This window comes from Filicampus tigris, chromosome 16 (genome assembly GCF_054856515.1).
Source record: "Filicampus tigris isolate MCC_2025a chromosome 16, RoL_Ftig_1.0, whole genome shotgun sequence".
In the NCBI taxonomy this organism is placed as follows: Eukaryota; Metazoa; Chordata; class Actinopteri; order Syngnathiformes; family Syngnathidae; genus Filicampus; species Filicampus tigris.
Window position 1 is genome coordinate 8,524,892 of NC_141232.1, and position 23,630 is coordinate 8,548,521.

Genomic DNA, 23,630 nt, shown 5'->3' on the forward strand with positions numbered 1-23,630 from the left:
CCCCAAATTTGCCTGAATTTTTTGTTTATATTTTCGGGTTTACTCTGGTGTGTGAGCTAAAAAAATATTAATGCATGTCGACAAAACCAATCAAACAATTTTATTCTCTTATTAGTTATGTTTTATACTTGACCACACATTTGTACCAAAAGGCAGCTATTCGGTTTACAAAAAAAAGGTCCTTTCCTAAACACGTCGCGTGCCCTTTTAGCGTCACACTATGTGGATTGAGTGTATTGGTCCATACACAAATGACACGTTTTTTCTCTAAACAATCAGAGCGGCTCTGGTAAATATGGGCGGGACTTAAAGGTTTTAAAACCGCAAATTCACGTGTCGTACGAGAATAGATCTGAGTAAATGGGAAATTGAGTTTTAAGAATACAGTACGAAAAAATGAAATCAAAATATTTTCCCCCAAAAAATCAGTCACTGTTTAATATACATACTGTGCAGTTGTGCTTATAAATTCACATACCCAAGCAGAATTTAGGACATTTTCTTTGGAAAAAAATATTAGTGATATCTCAATATTTTATGCCTTGTAGTTCACTTTGAACGACATTAAAATAAAGTAAATGTGGTTTGCCTGATCACTATATTTTCTTTATTTATCTGTTAATCATTAATTCTGCCAGAGTAAGTAAACTTATGAGCACCACTGTACAATAACATTAACTAAGCCAAAATGATCAAGCGTTGCCACATCACTGAGAATAAAATGGAAAGCTTTCTGTCACAATATACAAAGTAGAAGCAGGGGCATATAGTTTGAATGGGAAACAAATTGTACATAAATATAAATTCAATTTAACAGTCTTGCATTTGCAATGCTATGATTAGAAAGAAACACTCTGTAGGAAATTACCCCTTCCTGCTCATAATGTTGGACACAGTACAAACCTAGAAAGGAGTTGATTTCTCCTGTCTGATACAAATAGCGTTACAGGTGTTTAAAGAAAGCTACAAAAATATACTTTAAATCTTCTTGGTAAGGAATTGGTAGAAAAGTAGCCAGTCAAAAACAATGGACTTGATCCTAATACAGTGACAAAAATCACAAAACATTTTGGTATTCATCTACAATTCCGCGATCAGTGACGAGGCAGTAAAGCCTCAAGTAAGCTCAGAGCGATTTAGTCCAGCAAGGTGGTCGTCACCCTCATTGCATGCCCAACTGCCTGGTAGGAGACGCCTGGCCTGGGCAGCCGGTGACGGGCGAGACGGACAGGCCGCGGAAGAGCATGTCCATGGAGGGCAGGAGGGGCTTTAGGAGGCTGACGGGGCAGAAGGCAGAGCCTCCGTGAGGGGTGAAGTTCACCTTGTTGAGGTCAGGACAGGACGGCTGCAGGTGGACATGCTCATCCAAACAGGCGGACCTGCAGAAAAAGATATTAATGTCAAAGCACACAATAACAAGAATGTATTTTCAATTTTAGCATTAGTTAGTTTGTTAATTTTCATCAATTACAATAATCTTGTCACAGACTGTACATCTTAATGTCAAACCACTGGACAAAGTGGAGAATTGGTCCACAAACATTTTAATAAGAAACTTCTCCAATGATGTTAGACAGTATAACACAAAGTGCACAATTTCTCCACTCTTCTTAACTTTGAATGTCAAACCGTGAAATTTTCCATAATTCTTAAATATTTGAACATCAATTTGTAGACTGCTCTCAGGTATTTGAATGCCAAACCAGATATTTTCTAAACTGTTCTGAAACAGTTAAACGTCCAACCACCATCATTTTCCATTGTTAGTACACATTTGAATGACATTTGAAAAACCACGCAGTTTTTCCACTGTTTTTAGGAATCTTGATTCCAAACTACAACATTTCTCCATTGTTCTTGGACATTCTAATGTCAAACCCCACCACTCTACCAGAGTCTACATTATATACTGTAACACATAAAATGAACTCAGGGTCAGGAACTCACATCGGATCCTGGCACACCTGAAGTGGCTCGCAGCCTTCTGGCTGCTGCCTCTGAAAGGCAAAGCTTTGGTCGGGACATGGCAGCCGCAGCGGTGGCGAGGAGGAGGACGAGCACAATTGCAACGTGGGAGGATCCACTGCATATGAAGGCAAAAGCGTGGAAGGAGACGGACAAAAGACCTCACGAGTAGTAGACTCTGTTACATGGACACAAACATTTGTTACTACTTCAGAAGAATATTACGATCAAGCCAGGAAAGCGAGCACCTGACCTGGTGACTGGGAAGGAGAGAAGAGCGAAGGGTTCAAAGGACAGGGCGAGGTGGACGGAGACAGCAAGGAAGGGTCCAAGGGACATGGCGACTGAGAAGGAGACAGCAGGGAAAGATCCAAGGGCCCCGGCGACGACTCACTCTGGGAGCCGCTGCTGCATCTTTGGACCGGAGCGGGAGCCCTGTGTCCATCCGGGATATCCAAAAGCTGCAACACAAAGTGACGTCTTTTTGATTTCCCGAACAGAATCCCCATTTTCATCACAACTGATCCCCGGTCAGGACCTCATGCTGGTCGTCCCGCTTCTCTGACACAAACACTTCCTCCAGCTCTAAATTGAGGCCCTCGACACTGCGCCGCAAGCGCGAGGCCAGTCTGCTCAGTGGCACCAGAGGTGATGTCTGGAACAAAAAAACACCACCACTTTATTTTCTACAAATCAGGTTTCAAGCTTTTTCCTCTACCTTACAGCAGGGGTGTGCAAAGTGTGTGTGTGTGGGGTGGGGGGGGGGGGGGAAGTATCTGGTATGGGGGTATGGGTGGGGGTCATTTATAGATTGTACTTTTAACTTTTGATTTTCATTTTCAAACATGTTCAAAATGTTTACATTAGTTTATTAATGTTATTTAAAAAAAATATTGGACTCTTAGATAGGATCTATTTCTATCTATATATTTATTTAATTATTTAATTCATTGTATCTTTTTGTTTATTTAATTGATGATTTATTTTATCATTATTTTCCAAGTTATTTTTAATAATAATAATAAATCGTCGCTGTCATGTGAAAAACACTTCTCTCTATTTTTTTTCATTTTCTTATTTTTACATGAATGGTGTTTCCGCGTTACAGACATCGCATTAATGTGGAAATTTAAAAAGTTTCCAAAATTGGAGATAAGTGTTTTTCACAAGACAGTGATGAAATGTCCCCAGAGCTAGTTTTAGGCCAAATTTTCATTTATCAGTGCCAAAGGAAAACTCTTCTAGGTGGGGAAGCCCTTTTCAGGAACCTTTGCAGATGGGAATCGAATCTCTGACCGGTTTCAGAAACTACAAGTACCAACAACTAAAAGATGCTGGAAAATGCATCCGGAGAGAGTCGGAATCCTATGAACAAATAAAAACAAATTGGAAAATAATTATGTCTTTTCAGACAAGAACCAAAAATGGCGTCAGCGGCCGTACCTGGGTGATGCCCGCAGCGTGGCCCGCTGACAGCGGATGGTGCAACGGTTCGTACCCCGCCGCGGAGGGAGCGGCATGACGGGATCGCTTCTGCAGTTGCTGCCTCAGTTTGGCCACCTGGGGGCAGTGTGGGGAGAAAAAAATCTTGATGATGATGGTGATGATGTTGATGAAGAAATGATGAAGACGCTTGCCTCCTTCAGGTGCTCAGCGCTGCCCCACGATGCTGAGCGCTTGTGACCACCGAAACTTCTCCTGCCCTGCGTCTCCTCCGCCCAACAAGATGGCGTCTGAATGCGTGATGACAAAACGGACGACATAAGACAAGGAAAAAATGTCAGAGGAACTATCCTCATTTTAATTTTACAGCACAGCAAAGACCCCCCATCAAGGCCCAACAATCTTACTCCTTCATGATTGTTTTGTTCCAGTCCGGTGGCACTCACCGACATTACAATTGGTTAACTGCCAGCACAGCAAGCATTTAATTTTAACATACTAACTAACTAACTGAATGACTAACCATCAAACCCAGTCAGTCGGTGACTGACTTATTAACTGACTGAGCAAGTAACTAAGTGAGCAACCAAGTGACTAAATAAATAACTGATTTATCCTCCAGTGCACAAACATGAAAACATTTCTCTGCATGGTTGCTCCAAGCCGATCCTTTGCCTGAGCTTCCCCTCCACCAACACCCTCAAAAAAAGGAAGTGTTTTTGCTTCCAACAAGTATGACAAACAAAAGAGGTGTGTGTGGTCCACCTGCCAGGATGCACCTGCACAGAGCACCAGAAGAACAACGCAACAGAACCACTTCCTCTCACGCTAAGGTAGAGACAACATCACCGGCACCTCTATGAATAGCTATAACCATGCAACCATGGCATTCAGCACCTCACACACATTCACACACACACACAGTACCGTTTTCTTCACATGGACTCTCGATCTTCTAGCTGACACTCTGCTGTCCATCGCTGACCCCCAAGTTCCAACTCTCCTGGTTCAGACCACCCTGTGGCACCCTAGCAAACTATCCCGTCCAAGACAGCGTCCCGCCCTCACTTAGTCGCCGTCACAACACACAAAAGACAAAAAGTCTGTCATCGTCCTCGGTGTCGCGTCCAGCCGCTAAATAAGTCTGAGTGAGTCATGCTGTGACTTTGCCGGATAAAGTTACAGCCGTCACCTCGACATCCTCGCACCCTCTGCCAGCAGGGGGATCATGGGACCTGCGGCTATAAAAAGACCACCAAAATGGCACCGCCATGACACATGCAGTAATTGAGCAATACTAGACTGGAGTACTTTTTGTCCAAAGGCAATGGAATGCGGGGTCCAAAGTGGACCTAGCAAGACGTGGTATCAGAAGACCCTTTTACACTGTCCATTAAAGACCCTATAAGGTGAATTTAGAGGTTTCTTTATGAATTGACGTTTGCATCAGCGTTTTTCTGGCCCAATTGTGATGTGCAGTTAGCTAGCTATGTCTACCGCCCCCCGAAAATGCAGCTTCTCTTCAGAAGTTCCACTGGCCTGGCCGCTTTAGGGTGCCTCGTTGTTGGGCATGAGTGCACGCACGTAACTTAGATAAGGCAAAAAATGAGGTACTTTTTTTTTTTTTTTACTCTGACATGACAGCGAGCACATGGATAGGGGCTTTGCACTGGCGTGGCCGCTTAAGAGCGCCTCGTTGTCATGGCATGAAAAAGGCCTAGGTGGGAAATATTCTATCTTAGAAGGGCTTGAGTAGATATATTTTCACAGCTCAATCATGTTGTTAGGTGGAGGCGTAAAAAAGATACCAGACAAAATCGCATTCATTTTTGTGGTCGTAAAAGTAGTATTTGATTGCCAGGTAACGGTGGAGCACAGTATGGTTTTCAGAATGCCACAACCACGCCCCAAGCATTTGAGAGCAGAGAGAAAACTCATTTTATTTGATTCATCATTTAAATTTGGCACACTGTAGAAAAAATGTTGAGCAAACACAAAATTTCAAGGCAACAAACATTGATAACATTTTAAAAGTTGGGCAATTCAACTCAATGTTTTCAATTTCACTGTTATCAAATTTTTTTTTGCATTTCTAAACAAAGAAATAGAGTTTACAGGACGGTTGTTCCTTTTTTTTAAATCCACCTTAAAGAGAAACAACTTGCTTTGATGCGCTAACTAACATTGTTGTCATAAATCTCAGTAACTTAAATGACTTTTTTTAGGCCCAAAAAAAAAAAAGTTGTGTTTCCTACTACCGGTAAAAGACAGAACTTTTACAGCAGCTTTCATATTGCTGTTCAGTAAAAATGTCATTAAGGCAAATAGCGGGTGAAAAAAAAAATCAACCTGGCAATTTTCCATCTTCGCTAGTATATTAAAAGCCATACTTTTAAAAGTTTAGCACAAGACGCGTGTCACTTGACAAGCATCTGAGTCTCACATAATATTAAATTGATCAAGTCCAAAGATGCAGTATGCAAAGAAGGCAAGTGAAGGATGAAATCGGGGCAACAATAAGTTGTATGATGGGATGTCACGAGGCTGGGGGGTGGTTAGGCGGCAGACGCTGACTGATGTGTGTGCTTGCGCGCGTGGAGGGGGATGGGGTGTGCGTATAATGAGGTCAGGAGGGGTCTGACGCTCCTCACAATGGAGGCCGAGGGGGTTTGCTCGCCTTTAAACTGTGTCAGGAGCCCAGAAAACTTGGAGGAGCTTGGCAAAGTTCCTCGGGCTCAGGCGGCAAGAGGGGAGCGTAGGTGGGTGTGGGGCTTTGTGCACCATTTTTTTTTTTTGGTGCACCATTTTGATGCACGCTTGAGTTTGAGACAAAACCCCCACATCAATTTTCAGTTGGTTGACTTGTGTATTTAAAAACACCTGTAAGCCAAGGCAATCATCACACAAGTTGTTTGAATGTCGCAACATAGCATGTCATGATTGGCATATTGATTCTGGGTTGTAGTGTGCGTTTAATTTTTTACTCTTTTATATTAGTGGCTTTCGTAACAATCGGCACAAATCTCTAGGAGTCGTTTGAACCCCTGAAAACGACCAAATGACGCTACAACGGTTGTTTCAATCCAAAATGGAATTCTTCCTGTGTCGTTTCAGGCATAGCAACTTGAAACCTTTTTGTGAGTCTATTCAAATTTGAAGATGCTCAGTGAAACTGGCTTTGGGGACTGAATTTTCAACATGTTTTTGTGTTTTCTAGCCAGTCAGAAGTGGCCAAAACAAGCATAAAATGGTCACTTCAAACCAAAATGGCAGACCACCTGTGGCTTCTTGAGACTTTTTTTGTGGGCCTACATGTCTACCAAATTTCAAATTGCTCAGTGAAACTGACTTAAGGGGCTGGATTTTCAAATAGTTTTCATGTTTTATGGCATGTCAGAAATGGTCAAAACGACCATAAATTGGCCCCTCCGTTTATGCTTTCAGACTTTTTCGTGGGCCTATTCATGGGGGAAATTCCTCCCTAATTTCACACAGAAGCTAAATTTTCAAAAATGTTATAGGGAGTCAGACATGGCCAAAATTGAGCATAATGTCTAATTCAAAACAAAATGGGAGACTTAATGTGACTTTTCAGGCCTAATTTCTTGAGACTTTTTTCTGGGTTTACTCTAGATAAACATGCATACCAAATTTCAATTTGCGAATTGAAACTGGGGGTTGAATTTTCTAAATATTTTCATGTTTCATGTTGAGTCAGAAATGGCCCAAATTATTTTTTAATGTAATTTTAAATTTCAATTTATTATACTCATTATACCCACTCAAAGAGAAATTCTAGTTTCCCTCTGCTCTATATACAGTACATTATCTTTGTGTTGCACACCACACGGAACCAGATCACATATACTGTATGCGGGCATGCAAGGAGAGATATCAAAGTGATAGGGGTGCAAGGAGTGCTACAGTTTTTGACCTGGGGGGAGGGGATAGTAGCTTACTCAAGGACACCTGAACACTTGCCAGGATTCAGACTGCATCTCTCCAACAAGTAATTGACTTTCGTACATTTTATCCTCAGTGGGACTTAAACCATGGCCCTTTGGCTCCAAAGCCCAAATTTTTACTGATAATCTACTACCAAAATGAGCATAAAATGGTCACTTCAAACCAAAATGGCTACCAAAATGAGCATAAAATGGTCACTTCAAACCAAAATGGCTACCAAAATGAGCATAAAATGGTCACTTCAAACCAAAATGGCAGAATTAATGTATTTTTAGGTGTGCCTACCTGTGACTTTTTTGTGGGTCTACTCATGACAGAAACCAAATTTCATGCTGCTAAGTGAAAAGGCTTCGGAGAATGAATTACATTTCTTTTTAAAAACCAGCACTCATTTCAGTGATGCTCACCTGTGTGGCTTTATCGCTGACACAGGTCCCCGCCGGGCCCTCTTTGGGTTCTTTGGGCCACTGCCCCTGCAGGTACGGTGCGAGGATGGCATCCAAAGAGAGGGTCCGCCGCATGGTGGGCTTGGGCGGGCGGGCCGAGGTCCGCTCTGCATTTTTGGGGGGAGGAGGGAGACAAAAAAGGCATGAAAAGACTCTTAAGACGGAGTTATTTGCTCAATTGATCCCAGGCGTTGTGTGGGTCTGAAAAGACACAGTTTTGGGGGAATAGAGCCAACATATGACCATATCCATTTGGGGTGATAATCGCAGTGTAATTCCAGATGCAATACTGCAATACTCTTCCAGTTATATCAATAGTATCATGATACAGTGATTGCGCAATATAGCAGAAGAAAACTACGGACTACACCTTCACAATATCTAATAGCAGTAGGAATCGCAGATTATCTCTGGGTCATGATACAATGTAACCTCTGTATTTTTCCACTGATATCAAAAGTATTGCGATTTGACAAAAAACACAGATCATACATCATGATTGCTATTAGGGGTGGGAATAGCATTGTAAGTCATAGGATGTGTTCACAATAAGATGGTATCACAATACAGCAATTGCACAATACATAGTATAGTATCATATAGTATAGTATAGTAAATTGCAGTATAATTTACAATGTGGACCGCCCAGCTGTTTCGATAACGCAACATAAGAGATATTAAATTTCACCCCAGGAACATGATTGACTATTTCATGTTAATATGATATCGCTTAGTATCATTATTGATACACTTCGCCAGCAGAAGTTACTTTAAAGCAACACTGAAAATATTTTATTAAGGTCGAAAACTTATAGTGTTGCTTTAATTATTGCATCTGATTCCTACATTTTTTTAATCGCATTCAGGTCGAAAACTTACCTAGTGTTGCTTTAATTATTGCATCTGATTCCTATATTTGTTTTAATCGCAATTACAGCTAAACATATTAATGCATAGTTGTGACAGGATGAGGTTGAAGTGTGCACGCGCATGAGCGTGTGCATGTGCGTGTGTTTACCCGTCTTGAGTAGCAGCTGGTAGGGCACCGTGGCCCGCAGGGGCAGCAGCGACACGTTGAGGTTGCTGCAGCCGCGAGGAGCTGCTCCACTTCGGCCCGACATCTCTCACACGTCCGGTGAGAAGGAACTCACGCGCACGTACACTCACCGACGCGCACGCTCCGCTCTTCAGTTCACGCGCACTGATGCTCCCAACGTCCCATAGTGGCCTGCTGTCAGATGTTTTCTTTTTCTTCTTGTGGTGTGGAGTCTTCTGCTTGCGCTCACCACAAGTGACAACACGAAGTCGCGACACCATGCAAAAGTTTTGGGTCGTCTGGCATCTGGTTGGTTCGTGTAGGAAAAGAGAGCTCCTATTGGTCGTCATCTACACCCCTAAAAAGTTTTGAGGTCCAACCCACTTCTTTTTTCTTTCACGATTGTATGGACTTTGAATGTGTGTGTGTGTGCAGACAAGTCTAGTCAACCGATGTAATTGATTTTGGAGGGGGAAGTTCGTTTGTGCAAAATAATCCAGGAATTATTAAAAGAGATAATTTATTCATTATTTTTTTTAAAAAGCAATGTTTCGAAAAAAAAAAGTATCCTTGAAGGATGAAATTACTACAATAAATTCAAAATAATCAATTTATTGGCATTTAGAAACATTTAATTTCTCTTTAAGAGAAAATTAAATAACTATGACAATATAAAATAAAATAAAATCTTAAGGGATAAAAATTAATCTATTTTTTTAAAACGTAAACTTGATTTTTTGGGATTCTCATGTAATAAAAAGAAAATCTAATTTAATATTGTGATACATATATGATGCCCCGTGACTGACTGACAACCAGTGCAGGGTGTCGTTTGCCTTTGGAATAAATTACTACTAAATTATAGTTGAGCTAAATTACGATTTTGGAATTGATACAGATTATATATTTATTTTGCATTAGATCTCATTGGTATAGGTGTACAGTACCTAATAAAGTGGCGTGTGGAGTTTTTATTTATTGCCGTTAGATGGAGCCAAAGCTGCGCCGTCAAGTTGCTGATTCCTTAAACACAATTCCAAAACATAAATCATGCAATCATGTAAAAGGCAGTTTATTTCAACACAAAACAATAGTAATAATAACAATAATCTCAGGTTTGAAGCGTACAAAGAAGGAAATAGGCTCAAATAGGAGGTGTTGTGTCACATCCAATGCTGCATGTTTGTTTTGGTTTTACAGTATTGACATCTGGATTGTGTTGTTGTGATGTTCGAAAAACAACAAAATGGCTGCGGGAGGGAAAAAAACTGAAAGAGGCGAGGATAATAACGACCAGAATTCCTGCTGTACATTCGTGGAGACATTGGCGGTTGGTCCGGGTGGGATGGGAGTGGGTTGAAAGGCAAGGGGGGGGGGCAAGCGGGTGGTGTCTCCTAGCTAGGGGAGAGCGCCGGGCTGGGATCGGCGCTGATGTTGACCAGACACTCGCTGGACTTGAGACTGGTCAGCGACTTGGAGCTCGGCAGCGACGCCAAAGAGCCGCAAAGGCCTAACATAGACGGCGTGTTGTCCTTTCCTGAAACAACACAACAAGCACGTACAGTTGTATATGGTTCCAAAGTAAATTACAGATGCATTTCCACATGAGGTTCTAGGAACTTTTAGCTTTTATTTCCTCTCAGAAATCTTCAGAGCTGCAGACCCCGCCCCAAAATATCTGGAAAGTAGCACCGGCACCAGCACGCCCACTTCTTAGCAGGATCTGCTATTGGCCCTGGTAAAACATTATTTCCTGCAGTCCAAACACACAATGGTCTTCAAAAAGTACCTAGTTCCAAGGGATAGTCACGCAGGGTTTTTTTTTTCTCCACTATTCCCTCCACCTTTTGTGGAAAACACATATTGAATGTTTATCAGTATTTTTTAAGAATTATTTGGGTTAATTGTTTTTTTTTTTACCACTGTATTTTAATTGTTATCATTTATGTGTAGGTTTTTACAGGTCACTGTAAAAAAATAAAATAAAATCAGCAAATAAAAATTCTTTAATTTAAAGGGACAATGTGTAGAATGTTTTGATTTTTCAATGATCATTAATTTTAAAACCCCACTATTCATTTCAACAATATGCAAAAAAAAAAGCACTATCACATCAATGTAATTATTTTTATATAATCCTAGGTGAAATAATCTCTAATTATAATACATAGGTTGCCATATTTCGCTGCCATCTTTGTGGATACTCGAAGGAGACAAACTTAGCAAACGTAGTTACTAAGCTTCATAACTACTGTATGTGTAAAAAATGCAATACGCTTACTTCATGACTTGAGGGAATACTAGTCGTTTGGGATGACATTTTGCTTGCACCTCTGCTGAAGAAACTGTTGGTAGGCTTGCAACCTGTCACCTCTCGGAGTTGTTTGTTGTTTGTGTGCTTCAAAATGCACGCGCTTCCATCTTAGGTCATTGCATCTTATTAGCTGCCCACTAGATGGCACTGAATTCTACACATTGTCCTTTCAAACAATTCAGTTACAAATACTATAATCATTTTTTTTAAATTTTGTTGGCATTTTAAAGCATTTTTGTGTTCACAGTTTTTTGTTTATGACCAATCTTGTTGGCCTGGGGCCAAGTGGGGCAGTGACCCACAAGATTCATGAAATGGAGATAAGAATGCTGTCTGTGGTAGTTGGCAATCAACTTGCGCATCTAATGTGCATAACTGCCACCTAGTGGACTGGAGTGAACTGCATCATGTGAGGTGAACGCATGTTGGGATTGTTATTACTAATAAAGCCAAATGGAACAATTGTAATAAGCATGATGTCATAAACAAATGCTACCTGCTGAGGTCCAGGCAACGTCTCCATTCTGCCTGTCGTCGGTCCTCTGAGAGTCCGAGTTGAGGCTGTGCTCGACGGATAGTTGCTCAAAACTGTGGAAACTCCTCCTGTATCAGAGAATATGGTGAAAAAACAAGCATAGTCACAAAGCAATAAAAGTAGTACTTTGGCACCATCTTTCGACATCTTGGTGTCGTTGTTGGTTACAATTTGCCTGTATTGGTATATTCCTTAACATTTATTGTTGTGTGTAAATGCCAAAAGGTGAGTATAATGACTTTTTTGTGGAAAGCACATGGGTTTATGACTGCGTATAAACTAGATGCATGCTTTTGATGCTTTATGATCCTCTCCATTTTATAGAGGTTTTGTCTGTCACATTCCATAAAACTGCCAGTGTGACCAGAGAGTGTAAATGATCTGCAGGGGGGGGGGAGAAGGGGGGGGGGGGGGGTTCTGTGGGGGACTCGCAGTTACAAGCCCCTCTTGGGGAGGTGTCAGTTATTTGCGGGTTTTCGCTATTCATATCAGGGCCCAGTCGCTATCCTCCATGAATAGCGGGAGTTCACTGTATTCCGTCATATGCTAAAATTGTGCTTACCTACGGAAGAGTTTGACGTCTCTCTGGTGGTCGTTGATGGCGGCCCACTGGTTAATGAGAGGGATGGAAAGTTTTTTTCCCAGGTGGGAAGAGTCACAGGGCATGAGGGACGAGCTTAAAGAGAGACAGACAATATCAATCATTCATTACTGATCTTTCTAACCCTCCAGCATATCAATACCATGTGATCGCATTTGGATTAGTCACTGCCACGCTCCACCCAAATGCAAGTGGATTTTAACAGCCAAAACAGAAAATAAACTATTTGATCTGCATTATCTGGACCTGATGGGTCTTTGCTCCACTCGGCCCCAATGCAAGCAGATCGTACCCATGAAAAAAAAAAAAAAATCCACTATTTACTGCTTGGCTCCAATGCAAGTGAATTGTGACAACATATAAATATGTTATTTTTTGTGTAACCCGCTAATGCAAACCCAAAATCAAAGGCAGGGGGGGGTCGATGTCTCACAGCTGAGCCTGCAGCTCCAACACGACGGCCTCCAGCTCTTTTTTCTCGCACTGACTCTGCGAGGTCAGCTCGTCCACTGTTGCTCTCAGGCGCTTGTTGTCCGTCTCAACGTTTTTTAGCTGCGACTCGCGAAGGCGTACCAGCTCCTCCAAGTAGCCCTGAACATCACACCGGGGAGCAAAGTGATTCGTTTTTGGGTTAGTAATGCCAAACATCATGCTGTATATGATGCTTGAGTTTTGAGCCATATTCTTTTTCTTGAAAAAACATATATAAACTGGTGCCGAATAGTTTTTGTTTTGTTCAGAAGGACCGATAAAGGTTTCAGTTTCAAATACATTTCTGTCAATTAATTAATGGTTCAGGTTTACATTGTTAATGAAAATGAATGTTAAGCAACCCCTCACATATTTGCAGTACAGTACTCACAAATTCACCTGTTGGGATTCACATTTTTTCCCATGGAATCTATCGCCAGCTATAGACTGAAAATGTCACCTATTCGCAGCTCTCAGCAGATTTTTGCACTATTTTCTGTCATGGCCCAAGATGCGACAAGAAGGCGCAAAAGCACTGGCTAATTGGTGTCAAGGAAGTAGCTCAAAGTGATAGTTATGTAAAGTCTGTGTGTTTTACAGTGTTTTTCAAAATCAAACCATTTGTAAGTCAATGATTTTTCAGCGTAATGCTGTAAAATGAGTTTGAAATTATATTGAAATGTTTTTAGACGTGGTATATTTATAATTTAAAAGGCAATTATAAACATTTTGAGGAAGTGGGTCAATTATAAATGCGGTTTCTCACTATCTGTTGCTGGGCTCAGTCCCTGACCCCAATGACTATCTTATTATCTGAATTACTTTATTCCATTGTTTTTTTACCTTCTGGGCGTACACGATCTTAAATCGCTGCTCCATCTTGCGGCACTTGTTGCTCCAACTCTCTTCATCGGTGACCAGCGGAATGTAAGGATGCTCGGGGACACTCTCCTCGCTGTTGCTGCTGTCTACACTGCGCCGGTCCTCGTCGTCGCTCAGGCAGTCGTAGCTGCGGCGGGGCAGTTAGCGTTAGTGACACATGCTAATGCTAAGCTAACGGCAAAAAGGCTTACCTCTGAGTGAACTTCAAGTAGGGAGTATAGTCAATCACCGCCGGGGACTTGCCGTCCAACGTTTCACCCTTCAGGCAGAAACTACACGCAAAAATGTTATTTGTTTTTGTATTATTTCATGTTCTCTGTAAATATGTCCTCTACCAAGGACATTTTATTGGTCACATTTTTACTTACACTTAATCTCTGACAAGGAAGGTATGAATTCACTTTATATGTTCACAGTATATGTTTCATTATATTTTGGAGAGAATTTTATGTCATGTTTAGAATCCATAATGCCGATATCTCATCAAATCAGGTTGTTTTTTTGTTGCGTTTTAGTAGGATTCTTAATAATTTTAGTATTTTGTACCAAATTTTGTGACTAAAACTCACCTGAAGTCAATGGCACTCAGCCCAATGAGCATGCCAGTCAGCACTGTGGCCTCCTCCCTCAGCATGATGGCGCCGTCATCGTAGAACCTCCTGTGAACACAAAAAAAAAAAAAATTTAAGTTTTTGAACAAACAAAATGGTGGCTTTTCCTAGAGCTAGATCTCATGGGTCACAGACCCATTTGACCTTAATTCAAATGAACTGTAAAGAGTAAAAATGAAATCTTGACTCAAGATCTGATTTTCTAGCCTCCTGGAATGCAGTGAAAGTAAGCAAATAAGTCAAATTTATTTATATAGCACTTCTCACAGAGTGGGCTCACAAAGTGCTTCACATGCCGGTAGTTAAAATACAACAATACAATCAAATATAAGCATAAAATATAAATAAAGGAAAAACAACAAAAACTTTTTAAAAATGCAATTAAATATTACTGGAATGCATGCCTAAAAAGATAAGCCTGAGCCTTACTTGGTCGTTCTGGTGTCCCTCAAGGCAGTGGACACATATTCCGAGAGACGTTTCTCCATTAGCGCCACTCGAATCCATGCCCGACCCTGAAAAAACATAACAAAAACCCCCCCCACAAAATGTCAGACACGAGACCACACATAAACATATCGAGGAATCCTTGCCTTGGCTCGAGACGTGCTGATGTTCTCTATGTTCTCGATGCTGGCGATGCAGTTATTCTGCACCTTACCACAGGCCAGTCGGATGTACTCCCAGAAGCTGCGCTGTCCATCTGAGCTGAACCAGCTGGCTGAGCCTGATTACCAGAGATGACAAAAGTACACTCTGTATTATTGTAAAAGTAGAAATACATGCACTACTACAATTTTGGGGGGTTGTCCGTCTTTCTGACGTCATGTGTTTGTCTGCAGAGGATGAAAAAAAAATTAAGCCTATTTTGATAAGCTGTTAGTAAATAAATGCTTACAGTACAGATAATTGAAAAATCTACCATGGCACAGCGTCAAAGCATTTATAATGTGGAATGAAGTTATTAATTTGTACTTCATTACTTCCCACCACCACTCGGACGAAACGGGACGACAAAGGCAGGAACATCAAAACTTGCGCAGCATCCTTCTCCGGATGCGTTTTTCGTTACCTTTAAAGCGGTGGCTGAGGATGTGTTCCAAGATGGCAGCAAAGTTGACGAACTCTTCGGCTGAGTCGTCAATGGGCTCAGCCGTGTACTTTTCCAGGAGTGTCTTGACCGAGAACCTAAACATAAACAGAAGAGTCTTCTTTAGCTGGCTTCTGTACTCAGTGGACAAATGTACTACTGTATGTGAACACTGCAATGAGGCAGTGGTGGCGGTGGCAGCTTTTTTGTTGGTGGGGGGAGCCATGCCATCTTATCCCTGAGGTCACCCCAATTGTCTTGTGTGCCGCACAAAGCACCCCTTCAGCGTTATCATGACAACAATACAATTAACCCCTCTGTCCTTGCAGCCTTTGTGCACACACTGAGCTTCCAGGTCCTTTTGTGCCCCGCGTATCAAAAAAAAAAAAAAAAAAAGATCAAATCCTTCCCTCCCCCTTATCGCAGCTATTTAGGGCTGCTGCAGATTTAGTTTAGCTCAAAAGGGTCTCAAAAAAAGGGTTGACAACCATGCTGCGTGCATGCTAGGAGTCGACAGCCATCCGCTTCCGGGGCGATGGGCAACACCAGCATCACCGAGGGCAAGACTGCCCTGGCTGTGGGAAGCACCTCCATCGCCAGGGGGAAGACCACCGTCGCCATGGGCAACTCCTCCATCTTCCGCGGAGTGACCACCACCTCCATGGGAGACTCCACCATCCAGAGGCAGAAAACCACCGTGGCGCTAGGACGAGCCAGCTTCAGCCGAGGGACCACCACCACCTCCTTCCGCAAGGCGCTCATGCCCAAGCGCAGGAACACCTAGATGGAGCGGACCCTGGGAGCCAGCGCCGCACATAAGAAGAAGTCCAAAATTGACTCTGAGAGTGAGTGGAAGAGCAGCTATTCATCCAGAAGGACTTGCTTCGACAAAGGCAAACTTTCCCTGCTGAGCACCAAGTACGCCATCTCCTGGGGCCAATTCTCCATCTCCTGGAGCAGAAGCACGCTAACTTTGGGGAAGAGCGGAGTAGCGGTGGGCAAGACCTCGGTCACACGGGGCGAGACCACCAGCACCATCACCACGCTGACCTTCACCCACGGGACCAAGTGTGCATCTGTGGTCAGGACAAGCCTCAGCAGGGGCGACAAGACCCACAGCCACGTCTACTGGGATTACCGGCCGTGAATCCAGCACATAACAAAGAAAATGGGGATATGTCCGTCTGAATCCAGAATGGACTCACAAAAGAAAAACAAAGATAAATCACGGACATGCCGCTCTGGTCTGTTTTCGTCAGGTCAGTCATGGTGCTCAGTTAGAGGGTGAGGCAAGGTATGATGGCGTATCAGCAAGTTGAAAGAATTGTGTGTAATCGATGAGATGTTTAACCGTGGGTGAGGGATGTGTGGAAAGACAAGAGTGCACTTTAATCAACAAGCCTTTAATGTACAGTTATGTTTAGCGTTGGTTTGACTGTTGGATTTTTAGTCGTTGAACCACCACACTATTTATAACGGGTTTTTTTTGTTTTTTTTTAACTCTGCTTGTCTTGGCTTTGTGATGCCTACAAATCTGTAATGACTTGCAAATGGATAATAAAATCCATTTCAATGAACTGAACGGAAAGACATTTGAAGTTGTTTTTGAGCTATTTCAAACATTTATACTGGGAACAATGGTGCGGAACAAAGTGAGGTCACCGTGAGATTGTCCCCCCCCCCCCCCCCCCCCCACCACCACCACCACTCTCAACAATGTTCCCGGTGTCGCCGAGTCCACGGGACAATTGCGCAACTGTCCTGAGTCGCACCCCCAGCCCCTCACCCTCTCGCTAGGCAGTCCCCAACCTACGGGCTGCCTCTGTCCATTCACGGCGACTCCCGAGTGGTATGCGGCCTTCCCGAGCCCACGTCCGGCAGCTCAACGAAGGCTTTATGCCGGTCGAGGGTCTCTCGGCATTCTGGTGGGCTCCGGATCGTTGCTGGCGTTACTGCTGCGTTTGAGGGCTCAGAGAGCGGGCGTCGGGAGCTGCATGAGCGTGCCATGCTCAACGTGGAGTGAGATCCAACCTCTGCCTCCAATTCTGGGTGCAGACGACGACGAGCTCGGCCTCAATGGGCAACACCAGCTTCACCGAGGGCAAGACAGCCCTGACGCTGGGCAACACCAGCATCAAGCGGGGCAAGAGCAAGCTGGCCCTGGGCAACTCGTCCATTTCTCGGGGCAAGAGCACCACCTCGCTGGGCTCCTCCACCATTACCAGCGGCAAGACCAAAATCTCCTTGGGCGGTGCCTCCTTCAGCCGGGGCACCACCACCACCTCCTTTCGAAAAGCCATGTTCCCAAAACGCAAGACGCTCTAGGCAGGGAGGGGGAACCTGGTTCCGACCTGGGGGGACAGGAGCAAAACACCAGGAACATCTGCAACGGGCCTTCTCCAACCGGAAACAAAAACTGGATTAAATTCACTTTTGCTGCTTTGACTGTTTTCTGGACACCATTGGATAAGTCAAACAGGTCAGTGGGGTCTTATTTCTACTCAAAGAAAACTGGTTTGTAGCGCTAAGAATGGTTCCTGTCAATATCTTAGACTGGAACTAAAAAAGCTGGTTTGGACACCAGTGTTTCCCAACCTTTGCTGAGCCATGACACCTCTATGGAAAAACCTCATAGCACAGAACCAAACAAAAGTGTCAGAAAACTATGAATATTTGTACATTAATCATCTCGTCTCATTTCACTCACTGCAAAATCTGAGCCTGTTGAATTGAACACAAAGCTGATAAACTCCCAGTAAGCGATGACTTAGAGAGGATATATAAAAATATATTCATAAGATATACTCCTTACAGCACCCTGTTTGTGAATCACTGGTTTCGAGAGCCAAACATGGCTTTGGACAGTATCCAAACCACAACCAAGAAAAGTGGATTAGTGATCTAAATCTGGTTCCTGTCAATATCCAGAACCAAGAAAAGTGATTTAAAGTGATAAGCATGGGTTCTGTCAGTATCAAGAAACCAAGAAGTGTGCGGGATAACAGGTCATCATGACTCAGTAGTATATTCTGTAAGATGGTCTTAAAACCCCATTTAAGCGGCATCCCAGGCAATCCTTGGACCCAATTTATGGAGGGCTTTTGAGTCCAAAGGGAACCTGCTGGTATAGACAAGTGGCATGCTCTTGGTACCAATCGACACAGAAAAACAACAGCTTGTCCTTCTGAAAAGCTTCTTTTGTGTTCACCCCCCTCAACATACACAACCCACTCTCACTCTGCTTGGAGCAGCGCCCGGCCCACTCACGGCTCGCTTTAAATGCCCTCTTGTTCTCCCGCCGCACCCTTCTACTGTAAACTGGAACCTCTGAGGTCGAACACAATCCGGTCTGGAACCCCGGTCGAACTTTTTTCCTTTTCTTGTTGTGGAGGCTTCTTCAAAAAGCCAGAGGAAAATCATACGTGATGCTCGCCGAACGAAGCTCAACTCCCTGCTTGACAGTAACTGGCCTTGTAAAATCAACAGTAAAATCGTGGTTTGAATGTCACCGTTTGGCACATTTTGGGTACGGTAATGTAAACAAGAACAGATTTGATGGACTGTTTGCCACAGCTGATATAAGAGGGCCCAAATCGTACAACATTTTGACGGCAGTGAAAATAAAGGTTCTCCTGTACTTACTAATACTGTGGTGTTTTGATAGAAACCAACACCAAAGTTTTTCATTCTTTACAGACTCCCTAGTACAAACTCCCCTGATCTGCTCTTTCTCTCTACTTCTTCTTCTCTTTTTTTCAGTCGCATTTGCAGCAGACGATGATGAAGCAGGGCCCACCCGTCAGGTGGACGGTCTGAGGAGACGTCCAAGAGAATTAATGGCTGATGATGAATAATTCAAGAACTTTGGGTCAAAGCCAAAATTGAAAGTCTAACTCCGGTCGGGTGTGTCTCCCATCCCCATCCTCCCATATTATAGAGTGTCTTGGCAAGTGTTTGGCTGTTGGTGGACGTGCAGAATGAACAAACAGGCGAGGTGGTCAGGAGGAATGTTGGAAATTGGTTGGGTGACAGACATGCACGTCAGATTCTGGTGGATTTAAATCAGACACTGGGGGTTGCAATGGGATGGGAATCAGGTCACAAAAATTTCAGAGAGGCTCCAAAAGCATATTCATTAGCTAGATTCATTCTGAAAATCAGAACAGAAGATGTGGACAAGTTTGGTGACGTATAGCAGTGAGACAAATGATTGTTTATTTCTAAATTACCCCCAAAAATGGCATCAAATCTTTCAGCGCCAATACTCAGGAGTGCGCTTCGCATGTAAGGAACAGCTGTTTAGAAAACAACCAAGACCGTATTGTGAATCCCTGGCACCAAATATAGCGAACACCCGCTGAGAATGAGTCACCGTTCTAAAATTTGCTGTCAGTTATCGGCATATTTTTGTGCTCTTTCTGTAACGCCATAAGATGCCACAAGGTGCCGCCAAAGTGTTGACCAATAGGAAAGTATTTTTTACCAGGTTGTGAATGCACTTGAAAAACAGTAAGCTATTTATTTTTAATGGCTATGTTGTAAGACAAGCTTGAAATTATATTGGTGTGTTTTAGGATCTTATTTTGAGGTATGTTTCCGGTTTAAACTATTAAAATAGACAATTTTCAACATTTTGAGGGGGACATCAAATTCCTCAAGGGTTTTCACTATTTTTGGTGGATTTTGATCCCTGGTTGACTGTTTTCTAAATCCTCAGTCATTTCACCTCCAATACTAAGGGAGGCAAATCTCTAAGAAACAGCTGGTAAGAAACAATGAAAAACCATGCTGTGAACTCCTTATTACTTTTCTGAAATTGTGTTGTGATACCATTGTATTTTATGACATTTTTCTACATTTCACTGTCTGATGGCCAAATTTTTCTCTCCGCCGTCCCCTTTTTGGTCTCACTGCTGTCATTTTTTTTCCTAGGTTCACAGAGTCCCTCGCCACTGGCGCCGTAAACAAAGCGTCCAAAACGTCTCATTAAAAGTTGCATAAACAGCCCCCTGACCGGTTGCTAGCAGCAACAGCAGCAGAGCCCAGTGACAGTGTACATCAGTTCTTCCGTCGTCAACCCTCGCAAGGCTTCGCCGCACTCTGTGTTTTTCCAAGATGTCATCACACGACATTTTCATCGTGGCTTTTGATGCCCCCGATAATGACTTCACGCTTTGAGGTTTGGTCTTTTTCCCATCAATTCCATGCAAACAGACTAAATAGGCCCTGGATTAAAGCGGAAGTCAACCCAAAGATATTTTTTTTCAAGAATATGTTCCCAGCAGGCCCACTAGTTGAAACATGGCATTCTGATTAATTTTGCGTTTGTGGAATACTGTATAAGTTAAGTAGCAAAATGTCTTCTGTCGACTGAAAATGACATCACAACTGCTCACAACGACCAATCACGGCTCAGATTCAGAAAACAGGTCAGCCGTGATTGGTCGTTGTGAGCAGTTGTGATGTCATTTTCAGTCGACAGAATTGACAAAATGGCCGCCCCCAGAGATGGCTAAAAACGAGTGCATTTTGCTGCTTAACTTATATTCCACAAACGTAAAATTAATCAGAATGCCATGTTTCAACTAGTGGGCCTGCTGGGGACATATTCTTGAAAAAAATATGTTTGGGTTGACTTCCGCTTTAAATAATAACGGCAGAGCTACACCACCCCCCCACCCCCCCCCTTTTTTTTTTTTTCTAAATCATTGAGGACGATTCGGTTAAAGGTGAGGAGATTATGGCCAGTGTGTTATGGTCTGTTAAATATTTTTGCATAACCTCTGTAGCTAACAAACAGAGCGGTCAACGAAAACATAACCGAAGAGGTAAACCTTAAAGTCTTGTACGGACACAAAATATGTATTTCAATTTAAATGAAAACTCCGGAAACTGGTGGTTACAGCAAAATAAGGACCCTTTGTAGCCAATAAAAGAAAGTGCTCCTCTTGTGTATTATACAACAATGTGTTACAATTCTAATCTGGAAGGCACCACAGTTTAGGAATCCCCAGTGCATTAAACCTATCACTAACATCCGCTTGGCTAGTACGGCAGCAAGTAGGCCGCGTGCCCATTCCGACCAGCTGATGTGGGACCTCCGCCCCCCTGCCACCGCCGAACCCGTGACAACTACTTGAATCGCCTCCGTGACTGGCATGTGCCAGGAGGCAGCGGGACTCATGATTGCCGCTCATTAGAAAGTGGAAAGAGAAAAAAATGTGTCAACAATACTGATGGAAATGTGTGTGTGCTAGCTTTGTTGGTGTGTCTCGTCCTTGTGCACTGTCATTAAGGTTATTGATATTATTAAAAAAAAACGCTCTAATGGATCTTAGAACAGTCCCACGTCTTTTTTGTGAGCTTGCTAATTTCCCAAGAGTTTTATTTTCTTTTTTTGCACCGTGACTTTGTGTGCTTCACTGTTTGTGACGCTAAAAAAAAAGGTTGGATTACTGGAATAAAAACTCCTGATGATGTGTCTATTTTTGACTTTGTGTCTTTGTTGGTCTTGTGGAGAGTATATTTATTTTTAACACGAGTTATGATTATTCAAATGACGGTCTGGAACGGGGTGGGCAAAACGTGTACAATAGACCTCGCTATTCGCAAGAAACCGAGACCGGGAAAAGCGAAATTCCGTGTAAAATTGGAATACATTGGGAATAAAATGAAATAGAATAAAATTCATTTTTGTTAGATTATTACTAAGTATTTTTATATATCGGTAGTTTTAAAGTGATATTGTTGAGCATTATTGGATTTGCATTTTCAGATGTCATATTTGACTATTTGACATCAATGCGCCATCTTTTTTTAAATGACATAAATCAGACATTACTCACAAATTACCTAGTATTTGAATATTTTCTTAATACTTTCTGACTCTTACTTAGGCAATTATATGGAGGACTGTTTTCAACTTTCTTGAGTCAATTATTTTAAAGTAATTATTTTTTGGGCCACTCTTGCAATTTTGACCGTGCCCAGCACCTTCTTGGCCAATCACTTTGCAGTTCAGGCTCCAGGATTTTTTTCTCTCCCGTGGCTAAAGAGGGGGTTGACCGATGCATGTGAGGGCTGAGAAAATAATTTATAAATATAGATCAGATTAATTTCTGGAGGGGCTTAACTGGGGCTACACAGATTTCTGAAGGGGCTAGAGTATGCCCTAGCCCCGGTGTAATGCCATTCCTGTGTTTTGTTTGTTTGTTTGTTTGTTTACCTTCGCAAGGCTAACATCACAACAATTCAATTGTGCGCAACTCAGAAGTTAATTCTTTGATGTTATTTTTGTAGTATTAGGCGAAAAAGACAATTTTCAGGTCTTCACATTCTCCAGCCAGTCCTCCCGGAGATGGACACCAAGCGTGTGACGTCATGGTCTGCAAAGCAAGCCTCGTAAAATAGGCCGAGTGGAGGAGAAGCTGCGACGGCCGTATAACGTGACGCGTGCATAGGACAACCCTGACCTCTTGTGATCAAGATTATCATGATGATGATGATATATAGGACACATCAAAAGGGGAAAATGAAGGGGGAGGAGATTTTGCACGCCCTTGTCCCGTGGAAGCACTTGACATCACTATGGTGGAAGAGCTTTTATTTCCTGACGTTAACTTGTCAAAAGATTATTTAAAAATAGATAGGCATGAATCAGCAGGTGATGTTAAAGAGAAAGGGCAACGTTTAGAGATCTTTAGGAAGCATTCAAGCAAATGTATGGGCTTTAGGAGCATAAATTGCCTGTTATAAAATCATGTCTGTACATGATTCAGTGGGTGATATTAAAAAAAAGTGCTGGCATTATGGGGTAAAAGCAAATATTTAGGTGCAGTACTTGCCACAGGTCACTTAGTATTTGTCATTTATTTTTAATTACCAACTAAATGTGGTCTTTACTGTGCAGTGCATGGACATTAATGGGTGGGGGAAGGACGACCCTGGATGCATGTCGTGAGATACCTGCACACCGTGATGAGGTTCTTTCTTTCCACACCGACGCTCCGGGCGGACGCCTTCTTCGACGTCAGACCCATGGCCATTGCTGTGTGCATGCAGCCGGGCTCCATTCGTCCATCCAGCAACGGCGCCGCCGGGAGGAGTCCGCACCCCACCGCCCGCCCCCGCCTTCCCTCCGCTAGGTTCTGTGTCCGGCGTGCAGCCGCTGTTCTGTGCGGAAAGTCGGCCGCCGATGCTGCAGAATGCGGATTGCCTACTGAGGCTGGAGGTCGAAACCATTAAGCGCGCAAGGTTTAATTACATTAGTT

General features: G+C 42.9%; 3 protein-coding genes and 1 long non-coding RNA gene across 6 annotated transcripts; 2 read left to right on the forward strand and 2 right to left on the reverse strand.

The window, feature by feature from the left end:
* Nucleotides 1–410: 410 nt before the first annotated feature.
* On the reverse strand, nt 411–9,155 carry fam117aa (family with sequence similarity 117 member Aa). Of its 2 annotated transcripts, none has more exons than XM_086054772.1 (8): nt 8,839–9,155; nt 7,782–7,927; nt 3,603–3,698; nt 3,409–3,525; nt 2,504–2,620; nt 2,219–2,426; nt 1,948–2,143; nt 411–1,379 (listed from the first exon to the last, which is right to left on the reverse strand). In XM_086054772.1, exons 1-8 carry the CDS (start codon nt 8,939–8,941, stop codon nt 1,163–1,165), a joined length of 1,200 nt encoding a protein of 399 aa, XP_085910898.1. In that variant the 5' UTR covers nt 8,942–9,155; the 3' UTR covers nt 411–1,162. The 2 variants fall into 2 exon arrangements, with proteins under 2 accessions (XP_085910898.1, XP_085910899.1); XM_086054773.1 differs by lacking the exon at nt 8,839–9,155 and adding an exon at nt 4,336–4,475 and having other exon boundaries at nt 7,782–7,916.
* A 757-nt stretch (nt 9,156–9,912) lies between these two features.
* Nucleotides 9,913–23,490, reverse strand: rundc3aa (RUN domain containing 3Aa). The gene is made up of 11 exons (XM_086054705.1): nt 23,326–23,490; nt 15,343–15,458; nt 14,864–14,997; nt 14,700–14,785; nt 14,229–14,318; nt 13,851–13,931; nt 13,621–13,786; nt 12,740–12,897; nt 12,268–12,381; nt 11,667–11,773; nt 9,913–10,393 (listed from the first exon to the last, which is right to left on the reverse strand). The coding sequence occupies exons 1-11, from the start codon at nt 23,430–23,432 to the stop codon at nt 10,251–10,253; spliced, it is 1,302 nt and encodes a 433-aa protein (XP_085910831.1). The 5' UTR covers nt 23,433–23,490; the 3' UTR covers nt 9,913–10,250.
* Nucleotides 15,811–16,942, forward strand: zwi (zwilling). The gene has a single exon (XM_086054713.1). The coding sequence runs from the start codon at nt 15,896–15,898 to the stop codon at nt 16,142–16,144; it is 249 nt and encodes an 82-aa protein (XP_085910839.1). The 5' UTR covers nt 15,811–15,895; the 3' UTR covers nt 16,145–16,942.
* Nucleotides 17,162–21,845, forward strand: LOC147134512 (uncharacterized). 2 transcript variants are annotated; one of them, XR_015089989.1, is made up of 2 exons: nt 17,162–17,839; nt 19,120–21,845. It is a non-coding gene; the product is annotated as an uncharacterized LOC147134512 (long non-coding RNA). The 2 variants fall into 2 exon arrangements; XR_015089990.1 differs by having other exon boundaries at nt 20,293–21,845.
* Nucleotides 23,491–23,630: the final 140 nt, after the last annotated feature.

Coding starts and splice junctions, on each gene's coding strand:
- zwi (XM_086054713.1), top strand. CDS start 15,896: ATGGGCAACACCAGCATCACCGAGGGCAAGACTGCCCTGGCTGTGGGA.
- fam117aa (XM_086054772.1), bottom strand. CDS start 8,941: ATGTCGGGCCGAAGTGGAGCAGCTCCTCGCGGCTGCAGCAACCTCAAC. Junction 2,621..3,408: donor ACGCTGCGGGCATCACCCAG/GTACGGCCGCTG, acceptor TTTTTGTTCCAG/ACATCACCTCTGGTGCCACT. Junction 1,380..1,947: donor CAGGTGTGCCAGGATCCGAT/GTGAGTTCCTGA, acceptor CTTTTTCTGCAG/GTCCGCCTGTTTGGATGAGC.
- rundc3aa (XM_086054705.1), bottom strand. CDS start 23,432: ATGGAGCCCGGCTGCATGCACACAGCAATGGCCATGGGTCTGACGTCG. Junction 15,459..23,325: donor AACCTCATCACGGTGTGCAG/GTATCTCACGAC, acceptor GTTTATGTTTAG/GTTCTCGGTCAAGACACTCC. Junction 12,382..12,739: donor TTGGAGCTGCAGGCTCAGCT/GTGAGACATCGA, acceptor TCTCTCTTTAAG/CTCGTCCCTCATGCCCTGTG.